This window comes from Ambystoma mexicanum, chromosome 8 (genome assembly GCF_040938575.1).
Source record: "Ambystoma mexicanum isolate Mex_15411 chromosome 8, UKY_AmexF1_1, whole genome shotgun sequence".
Lineage (NCBI taxonomy): Eukaryota > Metazoa > Chordata > Amphibia > Caudata > Ambystomatidae > Ambystoma > Ambystoma mexicanum.
In genome coordinates this window covers 474,744,928-474,765,490 of record NC_090929.1, presented here as the reverse complement: position 1 = coordinate 474,765,490, position 20,563 = coordinate 474,744,928, and the positions used below count along the sequence as shown (strand labels likewise).

Here is a 20,563-nt window from a genome sequence, read left to right as displayed (position 1 = left end):
GAGGTCTGCAGCTTCCCTACGCTTTCGTCAGCCTTGCTGCCAAACAGCTGAGTGGCATTAAAGGGCATGTTGAGGAGTCTGGATTGCACGTCCGGTGCAAAACCGGATTACCTCAACAACGCAAACCTGCGTATTATCATGCTTGCTGCCATTGCTCTGCTGATGCTATCAGCCGAGTCCAGTCCTGATTGTAGAGACTCGCACATAGCCTCCTTGCCATCTCTTACAATATTCAGGAAGCCGTCTCTCTCTTCCCCTTGGCAATATGGTCAGCCACCATAGCTACACAGTCCCACATGGTGAATGCAAATTTTGCTAAGGCTCAAGTGGCATTTGCAGACCTGAGAGCCATGCTCCTGGCAGAAAATACCTTCCTAGCCCAAGCGTTGAAATGCTAATCATCCCCGTCTGCTGGCATGGTTGAGTAAGCAGCCTGTTTGGAAGTAGCTGTCGCTTTCTGTACTACCAGGCTCTCAGCTGGTTGGTGCTTTGAAAATCTATAACTCTGGTCATAAGGTGCCTATAAAAGGCATCTGCATGGTCTGCCGGGTCTGACTTGCCAATCTCAAGTCCCAGTGATGTGTCAACACCACTAGCAGATTGGAGGTGATCATACAAATCTTGTAACCTGAATTTATCGGAAATTAGGCTTTCTGGGGCGTTAGGTGTGCCAAACCTCAACCCAAATGGGTGTGTGTTGTGGTCTGATGGCTCATACTCATAAATGGAGAATACAGACTTGAAAAAATCCTTCTTTGGCAAAGGCTTTTAGGATTTTTCATCCTGTTTGGAAATTGTCAAAGGTTTAGCGGGCAAAGGCACCGATGGTTTGGACACCAACAGCATTCACGGCCTCGATGCCGATGTTATCGACAATTTCTTCATCGATTATGCCGTCGATGGAGCCCTTGGAGGGCTTGACTGTCGACTCGATGGAGTGTTTGCTGATTTTCAGTCGTGTCGAGACCTCAGGGTTTCTCAAGTGGTCTCTGGCCTACGTCCCAGGTTCGAGGGCGTGTGGGATTTAGTCTTAGCCCTTTCTTGTTGCTTTCGACCACACAACTGGAGCATGGCCTCTTTCTTTCTCTTTCGAAGGAGTCAGGGCCGCCTTCTCGAAAATTGTAAGCATTTCCTACCTGAATTCATCCCACTCTGCTGGAGTGGAGGATTTGGTTGGGCAGGTTATCATTCTTTCCAGAGAGGAATCGGATGAAAATGAAGGTGGTGATCTATAGTGCCTTTTCTTTGCCTTCTTTTGAAGAGGACCAGGAATGCTGCGACCCGCGCCTGGAGTGAGAACGCTTTTTTGATCTCTTCATTCGAGGCGAGTCACCTTTCGACTCATTGGACGACCTTTTCTTCAATGGAGTCGGTGATGGGGATTTAGTAGGGGGCCCACCTGCCGCTAATTTCCATTTATGCTCTTTCGGAGCCTTACCAGTCATGTACTGACGGGACTCATAGTCCACTGCCATATGCTGCACGTCAAGGCACCACAGAAACACAATGAGGATCCGTGAGGGACATCTTGGTGCTGCAGTTGTGGCATTTTTTTAACCCAATCTAAGTGTTGATGGTGTTGAAGACGTGCCCATCGTACTCGACACCCGAGTGTGCCGTATTTCTCAAAGCGTTAGCTATCGTGGAAAAACTTAACTGAAGCTAACAGGCACAGCGTCTGCTATGTGTACCAATGTCGACTCCTAGATAGAAGCCCTTGAGGGACATCAAGTTGACCGTATGGACGCACAGTGCCATCTGCCAAAAAGAAATAGAAGCAGCTAAAGCTGGAAGGATATCTATCAAAGATGCAGAGTACGTTGGAGGACACAGTCCATTTGAATGTTATTTCGCTTGAGGTGCATAAATCCGAGCACCAGCTCTGTACTTACATCATACTTTACAGGGACCACATGTCCACCGGTACCAAGCCCTGTACCCTGAAATACATCGCCCTGCACCCTCCTAAAGGGATTCTGAGCCATCTTACACCTAATACTGTACCAGTCCACAGATAAGGTTGTATCAGCAAGGCACCTGTACCTTCCCACTTGTCTTGCTGTGCATCACCATTGAGGTGTGGCTTGTTACAAACCGGGATGTCACAGAGCCCTGCGAACGCCTGATGCAGACTTCAATGTGTATAGTTGGAAGTTTTCTATTCTTACTAATCATTGGCTTATCCTAATCATATTGCATTATCATTAAGTCCAAGCTCCAGCAAGCGCTACAATAGAGACGCTGGAGTGGCATCTCACAGATGTACAATTGAGCTCTAAGGTTTGCTTTTCACAGCACTACCACTGGACCCCAATGTCTACAGCAAACAGCTGCGTTATTGAGCACCTAGGTTAGCAGCGCAGGGCACTAGCATCGAGTCCCGAGGCCTACAGCTCACAGCGCTAATACTGGTCCCAAGACCTACAGCGAAAAATACCACAATGGTCACCTGGAGCCTGCAACACTAGATTTGTGCCTCTGTGCCTGCAGTGCACAACACCACTATTGCATCACAAGGATGCAGTGCGCAGTATTACATTTGAGTGCTAGAGGGTCCACTGCTAAGCACTATAATCAAGCTCTAGAACTAAGTAGCAGACACTCTATCAATGAGCCCATGGGCTAATAGTGCACAGCAATACCATTGATCGCAAGGACCTAAAGCACATAGCAAGGTCACAGAGTCTTCTCGTAATTAGTGCACCTATTACGCAGCCTGCCATTCGAGTTGGGGTGCCTTAGTTTATGGCCTCAGTCCCAAAAAGGCAAGCAGGCAGGAAAATCTATAGTACAGAGTACTCATGAGTCTTGTCGCGAGAATGCTCGCATACAAACGCAGCCAACAAAGTATCCAAATATTGTCACCCTGGCTGGTGAAGATAGCATCCAGGCTATACCCATCACAGCTCGATGCCCTTCTTATCACCATCTTCCCTAAAGCACAGGGCCAGCCAATGTGCGGGGCTTCTGTGCAGTAATAGGGAGTATAGCTCAGCAGCAACATGCTCGCCTTGGAAACAAGACGACACGAAGCTACACAAGTTCGATCCCCGGGTCTGCGTTTAGAAACCTCTGGGTATTAAGCGCGTTATAAATACGCAACTAAGAGACATATTCTTGTAACAGCGCCTCGATGCCCTCGGGCTGTGTGAGTGCTTTAAAAATGCAAATAAATAAATAACAGGGGTTGGGGATTGACAGAGCTTACACTCACTCTGGCAGGGAAGATGGCGACTTTGTCCCTTGGGATGCGAATGACGGAGAGCAAAGCCAAGGTCGCCCAAAAGGCTGCGTGGAGGGCTGCTAGCATCTACTCATGAAAGCCCATAACCTCATTTCGAGGTGCAGTGTCCAAGGCAGTCCGCTCAATCTCATGACCAAACAGAAGAGGGGATATAGTTCTGGGATAGAAGAGTTCTATCAGTTTTCACAAGTTTGGATATAGTCTGACTTCTTGGAAGCAGTATTATGTTTTAAGGCCTGTAACTTTCCCAGACAGGGTTATGATACCTGATAGAGCTAAGGATTATGCTGCCTACAGAGCAGTATCCCACAAAACCTTTAAACCACTTACTAAATAGTGCACATTTTATTTGGCACTTCCACGGGTGTTTTGCAGCACTTGACAGGACACTGGCCCAGGAAGAAGTTGTTTGCAGGCTAAGGTTTCCCTGCTTTTTAATTGGTGTTTTGTCTCACTGTATTTTTCACTTTTTGCTTGCCTAAACCTGCCGCTAGAATTAGGTTGTGGTTTTCAGACACACATACCCTTCTTCACAGAAGCGGTTTTCCCTTCCCCAGAAAGAGAATAGTAAGCTAGAGAAATTGACCATCTTACTGAAACCATTGAAGGCCTTAGATAGGGGGATCTACACTTCCTTCCCAGGGTTAATGGCTTTGCACAAAACATCAGGAGTTGGCTCTTCTCATTTTGGGGCTACATTGGCCTGCTCTCTAAGAAGGGTTCATAGGCTTTATACATCTAGCATGCTTGTAATGAGAATTTGGGCGAATTAGAGGGCTGCTCGAGAGATGCCTATTGTATGTATTGTGATTTTACTTCTGGAGCTGAAAAAAAGCTTTTCGCGATTGACACCTAAAACTACCCCGATACTCTCCCTACGTATGAGTGAAACGAAACAATGCTTGCATCCTTTGAGTAAGAGGGGAATCACACTAAACTGCACCAGTCAACACATTTTCCCCATTATTGTTAATGCTGCAGTTGCTCGGTTGGTTAGGTGCTCATCATAACTTAGTCCTTCCACTTTTTTGTGTTTAAGGGCTGCCTCTTGTATTGATGGGAAAACCATCCTTCTACCTCTGTGGGGTTCATAAGATTTAACATGGTTCAAGTAAGCCAGCGCCAGAAGCTCACTGGTTATATGGATATCCATGGATAAATGTATGAATTATGCCACACACCAACCTACTGTAGAAGCAACAGTCTACTGAATTTTAGTGGCTTCATTATAGAAGAATGCTTTATTTTGGTTTGGTGTGCTATGGCTGAAGGGTTACCAGTTACTCCACGGGAATTTTGCCAGTGTTGTACAGCCGCAACCTCACCCTCATTTGGATCCTGTTACATGTATTCAATTTAAAAACAAAAACTTCAGGGCACCCGCAACTCCCTCAGATGACAATTCTTTTACAGAGCTTTTTCTGTCATCATTTGAATCAGTTATCTAATTCAATATCTTGTTTGAATTCCTTTTTTCTAAGTTGGATCAGCTGGTGATTGACTCTGCGGTGGAAAAGCGGGAGATGGAGCACAAGCACGCCACGATACAGCAGCGGGTGAGTGTGTCACGCTTGTTTGAGGCTCTGTAGGAAGCCTTTGAGAAATGACTTGCTCTTGTGAGCACAGGATGCCCTGCTAGGCTTGCACATTGGAGTAGATGCAGGAACAGGCTGAAAAAACTAGCTGACGAGTTACTGCCAACACGGCTTACATTGATTACATTGATGTAGCATGCACTGAGAGGTACAAGGTTTACTGGCAGCGTAGATGTCATTAGCATTCAACAGAACTCTACAAACTGTCACTAAATCTAAGTTAGCATTGGATTAGAAGTTACTGGCCCTCAAGATGAAAAACCTTAACTTCCATAGCATCAGTGACTGGCGCGCCTTCAATTTTCTGCCTCCTTCCAAGAGGGGATGTTCTTGGCTCCTCCCTGTGTACCGGATGCTTGTCTTGCTCTCTGATGATGTAAAAGAACGTTTTTGAGATCTTATGAACACTTTGGGAATGCTTACCTATGCTTCTCCCTCTGGAAAGGACCCTATGGCCCACAGTGTTGTGATTTCACTCCCCGACTACAGTTTACAGTGGCACTTCTATGTGGACCTGCCCACAAAAACAGAATCCAAAATGATTTTCACCATCTACCTCTTTGGTCTGTCTTCCCAACGGTTGCGGATCAAGCAATGCATAGACTTTAAGACATTGCATCAAACTCACAAACCGAAACAAAGCCTAGCTCGAGTTTATTATTCCAAAGCCTTTCTCTACTAGCATCCAATGAGACACCCTCAGTCTGCGATGCCTCCTAAAATAAAGGGTTCCCCAATGGTTTTGGGGTGCGATCCTTGTTCCCCAGATGTACAGCCACCCAGATAAAGCAGCAGTGGATGTGCCTGTGACCCAGATCGACAGGATGTACTGCCACCCTGTTTAATCAGCTGCAGATGTGCCTGTGCCCCAGATGGACAGTATCTACTGCCAGCTTGATAAAGCAGAGGAAGATATGTCTCAGTACCAGATGGGCAGAATGTACAGCCACCAGGCAACTCTGATGAAGCAGGAGTGGATGTGCCTGTGCCCCAGATGGACACTATGTACTGCCACCTAGCCACCCGATGAAGCTGCAGTGTGGATGTGCCTGTGGCCCCGATTGACAGTATGTCCTGGAAGCAGCAGTGGATGTGCCTGTGCCCCACATGGACAGTATGTGCTGCCACCCGGCCACTCTGATGAAGACGCAGTGGATGTGCCTGTAATGACAGGCACCAGAATGACGGCATGTCCTGCCCGTACACACTCTCACACTGTCGTTTGGGAGCCAGGACTAGAATTAGTTCAGAGTCTCCGTCATTTATATGTAGATATAGAATGTGTGTCAAGTTAGTGTCGCAGGGAAAGGGCAGTAAGCTCCGGCCCCAACTCACCTTCCCAGTCTCTCCCCCTCAACCCTGTCACCAGGCCAGATTGCGTCCTCATGACCCCTCGGCTTACACTGACACATGAGCGTTTAACATATGACCTTTCGTGACGAAGCATCTCCTTCTGTTAGGAGAGAGACATCCCTTTCTCGGTGAGAATGAGACACTGATTCCCTGTGAGACACGATACACGCTGGGCTGCTGGGGGTATCTGGCGGAATGAAAACCTCTGCTTCCCTTGGAGTCTAGGTGTATCCCTGCGGTGAGAAGTGAGAACACAGTCGTGTGTGTGTATGTGTTTATTCCTGCATCTCAGTGATGTGATGTTGCACGTTGAGGGTGACTTGCTAGCAGTGTGTGACTCTGCTGTGAGAATGCATACTCGTAGTGTATGTCTACCTGATGTGAGATGGCATGCTCTGCATCTGTGTACCTCCCTCCTGTGGGAATGGCTGTGTGTGTGGTGTGTGTGTGTGTGTGTGATGCTCCAAGTGAGTGTGGTTGGGTTTTCCCACACTGAGAATGGCATGCTTAGAGAGAATGTGTGTGTCCCTCCTGTGAGATGCTCTACATATGTGTACCATCCTCCTGTGGGAAGTGTGTGTGTGTATATATTTAAATATATATATATACACACATACATACATACACACACACACACACACACACCACACACACCCCTTCCGGCTGTGTGAATGGGATGCTCCGCGTGAGTGTGGTTGGGTTTCCCCACACTGTGAGAATGGCATTCTTAGAGAGAATGTGTGTGTCCCTGCTGTGAGATGCTCTACATATGTGTACCGTCCTCCTGTGTGCTGGGTGGTGTGTGTGTGTGTGAATGGCATGTTCAGAGTGGCATGCTAGCCAGTGCGTTTCCCTGCTGGGAGGTATTCACACTCATCCTGTGTGGGCGAGCTTGTGTGCGTCCTTCTGTGAAAACGTCACTAACACACATCAGGAGGCGGCCCCTGGCCGATGAGGTCCCCCTGACCGATGAGGTCACGGGCGTGTATTTAAGCCCCTAGAAAAACAATATTAATAATCTTCAAAAAAACTGTCCGACTCGCTCAGCAAAAACCCAGATAGCAAGCGAAAGGTTGTTAAGCAAACATATTGCGCAAACACGTTAACGTTCGCCTTTGAACTTATTTGTAAAGTGGTCCCGGAAAGGCTGAAATTAATGTTTTGCCAGAAAGGCAAGAGGTTCAAATCGATCTACGGCGGACGCAAATCGCACACCGCTACTGCAGGCAGTTTAGGGTACCCCCCCGACCCAGTGCCACTGCCGCCAGTCTCGCTGTAACCTCAAATCAGCGATACATGTTAGAAGTGTCTCAGCTCCTGCAAAAGCGATGATGTCAAGTTTGTGTCAGTAGAAATGTGTAACGGTTGTCTTTATTCTCCCTCTTTTCTCCTTCCTCCGCCTGGTCCGGTCTTTGTTCGGCTACCCCAGACTCTAATGCAGGTAAGTCCAGCTTACTTTCATTAATTACACTCCTTTTATATACCAGCCATGTGCCCTGTTCCTTTTATTTATTTATTTATTTTTTATCGAGGACCATGTTGTGATGATGCCAGTGTTTGCAGGTAGTTTTAGGAGTTTTCGGGTTTGATCAAATGATTACCATTCAGCTGGACACTTAAGACACCTACTTTTTCAAGCAATGGTGGGCAATCCATATTTTGGGTCTTGCAATAGGAATGGGCAATTTTATGAATGATATCGTTGAACAGACGCACGTATTATCGACACCACAAGCTAAGTAAAAAAAAATGAAAAGGTAGCATGGATATTGGCAGTGTTCCGGCATTCCTGTACAGGATGGAGCAAATGGGCAACCGTTGGCTCTTCAGATGCTTTGGATGAAGACTACAGCTTCCATCATCGCTTGCCAGCATAATCAATGGTCAGGGATTATGGGAGGCAAAGTCCACAACATCTGGAGAGCCACAGGTTGCAGACCCAGCACCAGAGCAACGAACCAATGAACTAAAGAGCAGTGCAACTGACAGGCTTCAGAGGAGAATCATTCTTGTTCTTGCATTGGTCAACGCTCCTCCTAGTTCCCTTGTTGCTTATTGTTTTGAAAGGTATTAACGGTCAGCAGACTATTTTGGTAATACACTACTTCCAAGGTAAAAATAGAAGCCGATTGTTAGGTAAAAAATATGTTGCTAATGCCGTCAATAAAAACGGAAGTCAATGTAGGAGTGGGATTTGGAAAAGTCCCAACCTGGCAACAGGGAGTGGTTGGAGGGATGTCGGGAGACTGAAGGAAAATGAAAATACTGCTTGCAGGTTTAAGATTCCTCCTGAAGCGCCACGACTGGAAGATGCATTGTAAACACAGGATTATCTACGGAAATCTTGAGTTTTAACCTTTTTCTGGACCTTTACACATAGAAAAGAGGTAGGGCTGGGCTATACGATCAAAAGTCGTATCTCAATATTTTCAGGCTCAATGGCGGTATATATCGGTATTGTTTATGAGGGTTAAATGATCAGTTGTAAGCTGGCAAGTACTTGTGAGATTTCATAAACACCTTTATTTATAAGATATTGAGCAAAATAAAGTGCAACTACAGTGTTCCTCTTCCTGTTTGAGAATACATATAGCTGTGTAAATATCAAAATGTAAATTTAAAAAACGGTAGTATTTGTAATAATGTATACATCTAGATGTTTAACAATATTGTCTCATCCTATATCGATTTTGAAAATATATCTTGGGGCTAATTAAAAAGTGTAATTTTTTTTAACACTTTTTTCATAAATGCCATCTAATGTGCCCTGTTGGGCCCGGCTGCCATTTCATCTGTGCCATGATATTTTAATGCACTTTGGGCTGCGGCACACCACCTTTCCTCCTCATTTTTTTGTCCAGTCGGTCCTTTGTTTCTGTTCCCAGGGCCACCATCTTGATCATGGACGACTCCATCTGCACATTGACATGGGCCTCATCAGCCCAGCCTGTAGCATTGGTGATTGGCCAGCCTGGGCCACTTTAGACCAATCATGGAAGCCGGCAGGCGATAAGCCGGCCCCAGCAACAAGGCCCACACTAAAGCCCCTGTCTGAGCATGCTGGAGCTCCACCATGTACTTTCACGCCTCACTTAAATATCAATGGCTCCCCTTGGACTCCCACCTGCTCTGGTAAGCAGGTCTACTGTGCCCCATGCATAAAAATCGATTCTCAATGTTTTTCCATCTTGCACCTCGCCTGCTCTGGTGGGTTTGCCTGCTGATGCCTCTCTCCTTGGGCCGTAGTGTCCTCGCCATTCCATCTAACTTCCAGGCTGCTTCTCCCTTTCCCCCTACTTTCTTACTACTTGCCCCATGCCCTTCACTATCTGTAACGCTTCAGGCACATACAACAGTCTTATGGTTTTGTTCATCTTCTCCCTCCCTTGCCCCTCTCCTTCCTTTATGTCTAGCGCTTACATTATTGAAACCACCGCCAGGCACATACAATAATTTTTTTCCATATGTTGTAAACCTTTTGTATTCCTTATGTTTTATGTTGTACCTGCCACACATAGCACTTGCCCATTCTTAATGTTCGAATGCCTTTTAAGAATGTACATTTTTCTGTTTTCTTAACTACTCACCCCCTATGTGTTGTAGCACTTTGAAATGCTTGTTTAAGTGTATAGGCGCTATATAAAGAATCACAATAAATAAATCTCCAAACTCGATATATCACCCAGCCCTAAAAAGAGGCATAGGTCAAAGCTCTACCTCGCTCTGTAGAAATTCTGGTACCTTCATTGAAACGCGTGTCCCATCCCCTATCCCCCTCAGATTCCCTTACATTAGCAAAGCCTTTCATAAATGATTTACTGCACAAAGACCCCTTCTTACCCTGCTAGAAATGGTTCACATGTAGCATAGCAGACACTCAGCATTTCCTGTCATGGAAGTTATTGAACTGTCAGAGTCATCCTTAACAGTCATTCAAGAGGGTGCGCCTCCTCCAGGGTGCTCACTCTAGAGGGTCATTTTCTGGGGTCTCCATTCTACAGATTGCTCAGGGTGATCATTCAGAAAATTGCTAATTCTGGAGATTGCTCATTCTACATATTGCTCATTCTGCCTCCCTGGCAACCCCTGCACTTGGGGACCGTTTTATTCTGTATCCCTTCAGTCCCTCTACGAGCACTTATGTCTGCACTTCCTTGCACTTGCCACTAGCTGTTTTATTTGTCTTATTGATCTTATTTATTCCACTTTCCCCATGTACTGCACTTTCCGCTCTCCCTTCCCCCGCACACTTTACCTTTCCCCCCTTCCCATGCACTTGTGCGATCTGAACGACACCTGGCCTAGTAGGATCGTTGTCTGTCCTCCCTTTGTCCCCCCGCCCCCCTGCCTCGTCGCGTCTTGAAACACTTGTGTATAGGCGCGTTATAAATGCCATATCATATCATAACCGGGTGTTTATTCTACAGGGTGTTCATTCCACAGGGTTCTCATTCAACAGATGGCTCATTCTGGAGATTTCTACAGGATGCTTATTCTACAGGGTGCCTATTGCTCATTTACAGATTGCTCATTCTGGATACTGCTCATTCTAAAGGGTGCTCATTCCACATATTGCCCATTCTAAAGAGCGCTTATTCTGGAGATTGAACATTCTGCAGGGTGCTCATTCTACAGGGTGCTCATTCTGGAGACTGCTAATTCTACAGGGTGCTCATTCTACAGATTGCTCATTCTGGAGATTGCTCATTCTGCAGGGTGTTCATTCTACAGATAGCTCATTCTGGAAATTTCTCATTCTACAGGGTGTTCATTCTACAGGGCGCTCATTCTGGAGATTTCTCATTCTACAGAGTGCTCATTCTACAGGGTGCTCATTTTGGAGAGCTCATTCTACAGGGTGCCCATTCTACAAGGTGCTTATTGTACAGATTGCTCATTTTACAGGGTGCTCATTCTACATATTCCTCATCCTGGAGACTGCTCATTCTACAGGGTGCTCTTTCTACAGGATGCTCATTCTACAGATTGCTCATTCTTGTGATTGTTCATCCTACAGGGTGCCCAGTCTACAGGGTGCTTATTGTACAGATTGCTCATTTTACACGGTGCTCATTCTACATATGGCTTATTCTGGAGATCTCTCATTCTACAGGGTGCTCATTCTACAGATTGCTTATTCTGGTGAGTCTGCAGGGTGCTTATTGTACAGATTACTCATTTTACAGGGTGCTTATTTTACAGATTGCTCATTTTACATGGCGCTCACTCTACATATGGCTTATTCTGGAGATCTCTTTCTACAGGGTGCTAATTCTACAGATTGCTCATTCTGGAAATTGTTCATTCTACAGGGTGTTCATTCTACAGATGGCTCATTCTGGAGATTTCTCATTCTAGAGGGTGCTCATTCTACAGATGGCTCATTCTGGAGATTTCTCATTCTACAGGGTGCTCATTCTGGAGATTTCTCATTCTACAGAGTGCTCATTCTACAGGGCGCTGATTTTGGAGAGCTCATTCTACAGGGTGTTCATTCTACTGGGTGCTCATTCTACAGATTGCTCCTTTTACAGGGTGCTCATTGTACAGGGTGCTCATTCTACATGGTGCTCATTCTACAGATTGCTCATTCTACAGGGTGCTCATTCTGGAGATTTCTCATTCTACAGGGTGCTCATTCTGGCGATTTCTCATTCGACAGAGTGCTCATTCTACAGGGTGCTCATTTTGGAGAGCTCATTCTACAGGGTGTTCATTCTACCGGATGCTCATTCTACAGATTGCTCATTTTACAGGGTGCTCATTGTACAGGGTGCTCATTCTACATGGTGCTCATTCTACAGATTGCTCATTCTACAGGGTGCTCATTCTGGAAATTTCTCATTCTACAGAGTGCTCATTCTACAGGGTGCTCATTTTGGAGAGCTCATTCTACAGGGTGTTCATTCTAACGGGTGCTCATTCTACAGATTGCTCATTTTACAGGGTGCTCATTATACAGGGTGCTCATTCTGGAGATTGCTCATTCTGCAGGGTGCTCATTCTACAGATGGCTCATTCTGGAGATTTCTCATTCTACAGGGTGCGCATTCTGGAGATTTCTCATTCTACAGGGTGCTCATTCTACAGGGTGCTCATTTTGGAGAGCTCATTCTACAGGGTGTTCATTCTACCGGGTGTTCATCCTACAGATTGCTCCTTTTACAGGGTGCTCATTGTACAGGGTGCTAATTCTACAGATTGCTCATTCTACAGATTGCTCATTCTGGAGATTTCTCATTCTACAGGGTGCTCTTTCTGTAGATTCCGAAGACTGCCCATTCTACAGGGTGCTCATTTTACAGGGTGCTCATTCTACAGGGTGCTCATTCTACAGAGTGCTCATTCTGGAGATTGCTCACTCTACGGGGTGCTCATTCTGGAGACTGCTCATTGTACAGGGTGCTTATTCTTAAGAATGCACATTTTACAGGATGTTCATTCTACAATGTGTTAATTCTAGAGAGTGCGCATTCTGGGCACTGCTCATTCTACAGGCTGCTCAGTCTACAAGGTGCGCATTCTACAGATTTCTACAGGGTTCTCATTCTACAGGTTGCTCATTCTAGCGATTGCTCATTCTACAGATTGAAAATTATGGAGATTGCTCATTTTACAGGGTGCTCATTCTGGAGATTGCTCATTCTACGTGGTGCTCACTCTACAGATTTCTCATTCTGGAGAGTGCTCATTCTACAGGGTACTCATTTGACAGATTGCTCATTCTACAGATTGCTCATGCATAATCTGGAGATTGCTCATCCTACAGGGTGTTCATTCTACCAGGTGCTTATTCTACAGATAGATATTCTAAAATGAGCACCATGCAAGATATCATTTTACATGGTGCTCATTTTAGAGGGTGTTCATTCTACACTGTGTTCATTCTACAGATTGCGCATTCCGGAGACTGCTCATTTTACAGGGTGCTAAGTGTACAGGGTGTTCATTCTACAGATTTCTCATTTTACAGATTTCTCATTTTACATGGTGCTCATTCTACAGGTTGCTCATTCTACAGACTGGTCATTATGGAGATTGCTCATTCTACAGGGTGCTCATTCTGAAGATTGCTCATTCTGGTGAGCTGCAGCAAGGACCTGCAATCTGCGAGGATATTGGGGAACAAGCCCGGCGGAGGAAGTGACCTAGAGCCGTAGGAGAGCATGGCAGCCATGTTGGGTTGCCGTGGCTACCCATCAACAATTTTCACAACTCAGAGTTGTTTCCTGCAATCTTCCTCAGCGCAGTAAAAAAAAAAGTTTGTTTTTTTGTCTCCATCACCCTGGCCACGTTTCTATCTGCAAAGGATCTTTGGTTTGGGTACAGCATTGTTGGAGTTTGCACACATGCAAAGCCCCCTCCGCGCCCTTCATTTTTGCCCAGCCTCGCCCTGGGGAGGCAACAATATCTTGGGGAACTGTGGCTAGACTCCTTCAAGGTCTACCTCCTGGTGGCAGACGGAACAAGCTACACTGACGATCAGAACGAAGCAGCGCTGTTGAATTGTTAAGGGACAGAGGGCCTGCACATGTTCAGACATTTGCCAGGTGAACAGGTCACCATAGAGGCTGGCGGTGGAGACAGGCCGTTGAGCGCATATGAAACCGCACTACATAAGCCAACAAAACTCTTTGGAAAGACGATAAATATTGTTTTGGAGTGGTACTACTTCTTTTCGAGGGTTCAGGGTTCTGACAAATCCATGGACAGTTATGTTACGGCCCTTAAGACCTTGATGGCGACATGCAGTTACACAGGAGTACTGGATGAATACATAAGGGACTGCATAATGATGTGCACTTGCAACGCAAAGATAAGGGAGAAACTTTGAATCGAGAGGGACAGCTCTCTGGAGAAAGCTATAGAAATGGCCAATGCAATTGAGGAGTCTGCTAAGAGCTTCAGGACGATGATGCATAAAAAAGGTGCGCAGATCAAGAATGAGGGCTGGAGGTGCAGGCCGTGTACTCTATGAGGAAGGCAGAAGGGGGCACACTCTACCGAAACAGGACAGAGGGACATCCCAACTCTGGTACGAAGCCCCGCTGCAACAAGTGTGGGTGAAACAGCCACTCCACTGGGGCCAGAGACTGCCCGGCCATGTCCGCAGAGTGTAGGCGATGTGGCACAAGAGGACACTTTGCAAGACAGTACAGAGCAGCTAAGTAAGGATCAAGCCCACCGAAAAGTGTCAACTTGGTTGAGGAACCCGAAGAGTTCAAGCTCCCAGTACCAGTGGCTGAAGAACGAGTGCTACTCCATATCCAAGTGGAGAAGATGGATGGGACATGGATCCTGGGACATGGTGACGATGAATGGGGCAGACATCGCAATTATAGTAGACTCAGGGTCCCTGTACAGCATGATTTCCCCTGAGCTATTTGAAGAGACTTTCAAAAAATCTGTGGAGGTGCTTACGGCGCCGGACATTAACCTCAGTGCCTATGGACAGGTCCCCATCACTGAGTTGGGGTATGAGTGGACCGACATCCAACTTAAAGGCAGGCAGACCAATGGGAAGTTATACCTGCCCCCCAAGGGAGCCAGTGTCCTTAGTTGGGATGAACAGGCAGCGTTAGACATCAAAATACGCCCGGGCAGGTCTATACCAGTTTTTTTTTGTGGAGGTGGAAGTTGAACAACTGATGTCTAAGGAGCGCCTCAAAGTGATGTTTCCCACCGTTTTCAGTGACAAGCTGGGGAAATGGAGAGGGTTTGCACACAAAATTAAACTGAAGAAGGATGCAGCGCCCATTACCCACAGAGTCAGGAATGTGCCTTTGCTGGCTCGGTAGGGGTTCAAGGCGATGCTGGACAAGCTGATACATGCAGGAGTCGTTGTAGCAATCGAGTCATCGGAGTGGTTGTCGGCAGTCATGTTAGTGAAGAAACCAAATGGGGACTTAAGGATGTGTGCCGACATGCGGGACCTGAACAACAACATTTGGGTGGACAGACACCCTCTCCCAAACATTGAGTTGCTGCCTACAATGGGCCGGGCGTCATAGTTTTCCACATTGGATTTGTCGTTGGTTTACCACCAGATCGAACTGCAGGAGTCCTCATTCCATTTGACCTCCTTTGTAACACCTTTTGGGACCTTCAAGTTCCAAGGGATGCCATTCAGGGTCGCGTCTGCAGCAGCAGTGTTTCAACGTTTGATGCAAGAGTTGTTTGGTGGCCTGGCTGGTGTAAACTATTTTCAAGATGACATCCTGGTGTGGGGGTGTACGGAGGATGAGCATGACCGTAGGGTGCATCACGTTTTGAGATTGATGCAGGAGAAGGGGCTGACCGTGAAAATGCCAAAGTACCAGTTGAAAGTGCGTTGTGTCGCATACTTGGGCCACACCATAGATGGGGATGGAATCAGGCCAAAAATAAATATTTGGTTGAGGTGCTGAAGGGTGCGCCTGTTCCAGTGTCAAAGGAACAGCTATGGTCCTTTCTGAGTATGGCTGAATTCTACATGAAATTCATCCGGGTATATGCAGAGAAGACTGTTCACAAAAAAGCACGTGCAGTTTGTGTGGACGGGGGAGTGTCAAAGAGAGTTTGGGATTGTGAGAAAGTGCGTGGACGAAGCTCTGTCATTATCGACATTTGGTGTTAAAGGGAAGACTGTTTTGACTGTTAATGTCAGTGAAGTGGGCCTTGGGCACCGTTTTGTCACAGTTGAGGGAAGGCGAGTACAAGCCTGTGGCGTTTGCATGCAGGTTTTTGTGAGACCCAGAGACCATGTACTCAGTCATTAAAAAGGAGGCGCTGTCTGTCTACTGGGCGTCCAAGCATTTTCTGACACTCCTCTGGGGTTTGCCCTATGTGGTGCATACTGATCATAAGCCGTTGGTGCATGTGCTTACCACCAAGGGAATGGGATCAGTTTCCCCTAGGATGGTCAGGTTGCAGGATTACAATTTTGTGGCAGAGTATGTCCCGGGGCAAAGGAACGCTGTGGCAGATTGTTTATCTTGCTTGCCAGGGTCTGATGTTGAGGCAGAGAGTTTGAAGAGTGAGGTGTCCGTCCAAGTTGCATGCGTCATACCAAGGATAAATGAGGAGGAATGGAGAAGAACAAGTTACTTACCAACTGGTAACGTTATTTCGACTGGATGTTCCTCCAACGTATTCCACATCTTAGATATTCCCTTCCAGCTTCGGCTGCTTTGGAAACATTTTCTCGTAGTGACAACATTGGAAATTCTACAGAGGGGTAGAATTGGAGGGCGATGAGGAATACGTTGGAGGAACATACAGTCGAAAGAACGTTACGAGTTGGCAAGTAACTTGTTCTTCGAATGGACTGTGTCCTCCAACGTATTCATCTTAGATAGACTCCCAAAGCAGTGCGAGAATTTGGAGGGAGAAGACTTTTTTTTTTGTTTTTACACAGTGCTGAATATAGTACTGCCTTACCAAGGGCAAGTTCCTTAGAGTGGGAAGCGTCTAAACTGTAAAGCTTTGTGAAAGTATGCATTGAGGACCAAATGCGCTGTATCACAAATCGACTTAATGGGGACACCCCTATGAAGGGCTGTCGAAGAGGCTATACCTCAGGTTGAGTGGGCCCTCAAGCCTTCTGCCCGGTCCTTACCAGCCAATCTGTAGCATTCAGTAATGCCAAGTACAATCCATCTTGACAAGGTCTGTTTAGACACTGCTTGATCCAATTTCCTTCCAGTGTAGCCAATAAAATGTTGATCATCAACTCTGAGCTTGGAGAGCCTAGAAATATAAAAGCTTAATGCCCTTCGGGGCGTTACGAAACTATGGATTTGGCCAAACTTCATAAGGTGGATCGAATTCTTTACACGCGACCATACGCTAAGATCAGAATTAATGGATCTTTCACAGACATACTTGAACTACTGGGGGGCAATAGGCGGGCTGCCCACTCTCCCCACTACTCTTCGCCCTGGTTATTGAACCCCTTGCGGACATACTTAGATTCCGTTATAGCACATTCGGGATATGGCTAGAAGGTAAGCCACATATTATAACGCTTTATGCGAATGATATTTTATTATACCTGAAAAACCCAGACCGCACATTGGGCAAGGTGCTGGCTGCAGTGAAAGAGTTCGGAGAATATTCAGGTCTTCGCCTAAATCCCAATAAGTCAGAGATATTCCCGCTCACAGATGCAGCCCCAGAATGTCCACGGCCTTATATGGAGCCCATTACACATTGTTTACCTAGGTGCGGCTGTCGCTAGATCTGCTCAACTCTCCTGAACACTAAACTACAGCTCACTGGCAGACGCACTTTGCACCAAAATAAAGCGCTGAAATGCCCTTCCAATATCAATGATGGGTAGGATAGCATTAATTAAAATGATCATTCTGCCTAAGCTTTTCTATCTGTTCAGTACAGTACCGGTGTGGCCGGGTCGCACACTATTCTCCAGAATTAATAGTGCATGCATAGCGTTTGTATGGGGAGGCCACTCGAGGCTGAGCTGGAGGGTGCTAACAGATACATATCCCAGAGGCGGCCTAATGGCTCCTGACGTGGAATTGTATTACCTGGCAGCGCAGGCACAATATGCTGCCGACTGGGCTACATGCTTCCTCAACCCCGGGCCCCCACTCCCTCCCGCGAGGGAACAGGAAGCGATACTGGCCCTACAGAAAATCACTAGGCCTACACCTAAACGATATAACACTATGCATCCATCCAATGTCAGAATCACTGCATGGGCCAAAATGAATGATATGTTTGGAGCCGGCAAACTATACCACCCGAGCATGCCAATATGGGGCGACCCCCACACACCCTTCCCCATAGACAGTGCGGTGGCAATGCACTGGACTGCCAGAGGAATCACACAATGGGGACAGATGTTTCGGGATAAACAGTTTTTGAAGTGGGATGAGATTAAAGTCACGTAAGGAAACACAAACGCACACAGACTGCAGTTCGACAAGGTTGCAACAACCACACAACGGATCTACCCATCATTCCCGAACGAACCCAAAATAAACATGGGTCTTGGTTACATATTCACGGGGGGGGGGGACTCAGAAGGTTACGGCCTCCACTCTCTACAAAACTATAATGCAACCACGCCTGAAACCACCCCACACTGCAAAGGCCGGTTGGGAGCGAGATCTGGACCAGCCGATAGAAGAACAGGATTGGTCCCAGATCTGTGCACTGACTAAGCTAGTATCCTGCAACTCTAGATTCAAATTGATACAATATAAAATTATTTATAGAACCCACTACATGCCAGCGAAGCTCAAGCGTCTATACCCTACTCTCTCTGACAGCTGCCCAAGATGCAACTCTGAAAATGCTAATATATACCACATGCTGTGGGACTGTGTAGAACTAAGTCAATACTGGGCCGGGGTCTATGGAGCTCTAGATAAGATGGCGGACCAACCGGTCGAATGGACACCGCAGTTGTGCATATTGGAGCGACTGGGAAAATGAACCCAACCTGGCGAAAACTGCTCAATTTAAGTCTGCTGTTGGCAAAAAGGGTCATTCTGATGAGGTGGAAAAACGCTCGCCCTCCAACAGTAGAGGACTGTTGTGGGCTTATGACACCGAAGAATTATATATAGACTCAGTAATGACCCCCTCTAGACCCAGGAATATATGGACACGGTACAAACAGTATCTAGCAGAGCTACCACCCCCTGAGGACTTAAATGTAATGTAAAAGCGGCCAATACATGTATTATGATCACTGAAATTGAATGTCGCAAATGTAACTGCTTAATCTGTGTGCAAAGTTAAATAAAGTTGTAAAAAAAAGCTTAATGCCCTTCTATGGTCCAGCCTGTGGAGTCTTTCTTCCTCCTTACTGGGATGCGGTGGAGGATAGAAAGCAAGTAGAATCATTTTCTGATGCAGATGGAAGTCAGAATCTACTTTAGGCAAAAAAAGAGGATTTAACCCTTAAAACAACCCAGTCTTTGTGGAACACAGTATAGGGTGGCCTGGAAGATAGTGCCTGCAACTCCCTCACTATTCATGCAGATGTTAATGCGAGCAGTAAAATGGTCTTGAAGGCTAACAAACTTAAAGGGCATGTGTGCAAAGGTTCAAATGGGGCACACATTAAAAACTTTAGAACTAGACTAAGGTCCCAAGCTGGGACTTGGAAAGAAGAAGTTGGGAACGCATTTGTGAGCCCTTTTAAGAATTGGATTACCAAAGGAATTTTAAAATCGGAACACTCTTCCGAAGAGCGCTAAAAAATGGAAAGCGCTGCCAAAAAACCTTTAACGGTCCCAACATTGAGACCCTTATTTGCCAGTGATAAGAGGAAAGATAACACCTCTGGGATTGAACATAGAAAAGGATCAACATTCTTTTCTCTGCACCAGTTGCAAAACATTTCCCAACAGCAACGGTACAGAGACTTTGTTGCTGGCCTTCTTGCTGAAAGCAACACCTCCATGATGTCATCCGGGAGGTCCCAATCCTTGCATCTCAGCCTTTCAGATAACAAGCATGAAGGTTGAGAGTGTTGACCTCTGGACGAAGAACCTGACCCTTCTTTTGAGAGAGAAGATTCTCTCTCCGAGGAAGACAAATTGGAGGACAGATGGACAGGTCTAGAACGTCCGGGTACCACGTTCTCCTTACCCAATCCGGGGCAATTAGGATCATGCGGCTTCTGAACCGTCATAACCTCCTGATGACTAGAGGAATGACGGCGATGGGAGGGAATGCATATAGCAGTGGGAAATCCTTATCCACCACAAACGCATCCCCTAGAGCTCCTCTTGGAGGAAATTCCCTTGAGCAATACCTTTTGCATTTTCATATGATCCTGGTTGCAAACAGGTCTACTTCAGGGGTTCCCCAAAGGGCGAAGATCTCTTGAAGGACTTCCTGAGCAAGCTACCACTTGTGGGAGACTGTGCTTTGCCTGCCCAGAGCGTCTGCTGTCGTGTTTTCTTCCCCGGCTAGGTGAATTGCAGATAAGGAGATTCCCTCTTGAATTGCCCAGAACCAGAGCCGCACTGCCTCTCTGCACAGAGGTAGTAACCCTACATCCCCTCTTTTGTTGAGGTAATGCATGGCCACAGTGTTGTCTGTCATTATCAGTACATTCTTCCCGCTGACCGAGGCAGAAAAGCCTACAGCGCTAGTCTGATTGCCCTCAGCTCTAAAAGGTTGATGTGTAGTTTGTACTCCAATGGAGACCAACAACTGCTGACTGTCAGATCATTGGCATGGGCTCCCCACCCCATGAGTGAGGAGTCAGTCACTACTGTAATCTCCGGCCATGGTTGCCAAAAATGTTCTCCTTTCAGAATATTTTTCTCGCAGGTCCACGCAGGTCCACCACAGAAGATCTTGTTGAACCCTACTCGCAACCTGAAGTAGATCTGTAATCTTTCCTGAG

General features: G+C 46.4%; 1 protein-coding gene across 3 annotated transcripts in view; it reads left to right on the top strand.

Moving 5' to 3' along the window:
- The window catches only part of ACAP3 (ArfGAP with coiled-coil, ankyrin repeat and PH domains 3), a 738,004-nt gene that overhangs the window by 370,975 nt on the left and 346,466 nt on the right, over nucleotides 1-20,563 (top strand). For all 3 annotated transcript variants that reach the window (XM_069610099.1, XM_069610101.1, XM_069610100.1), the window contains exons 9-10: nucleotides 4,726-4,800; nucleotides 7,622-7,633. In XM_069610099.1, coding sequence (XP_069466200.1) covers nucleotides 4,726-4,800; nucleotides 7,622-7,633 — 87 coding nt within the window. The remainder of the gene's footprint in view (nucleotides 1-4,725; nucleotides 4,801-7,621; nucleotides 7,634-20,563) is intronic.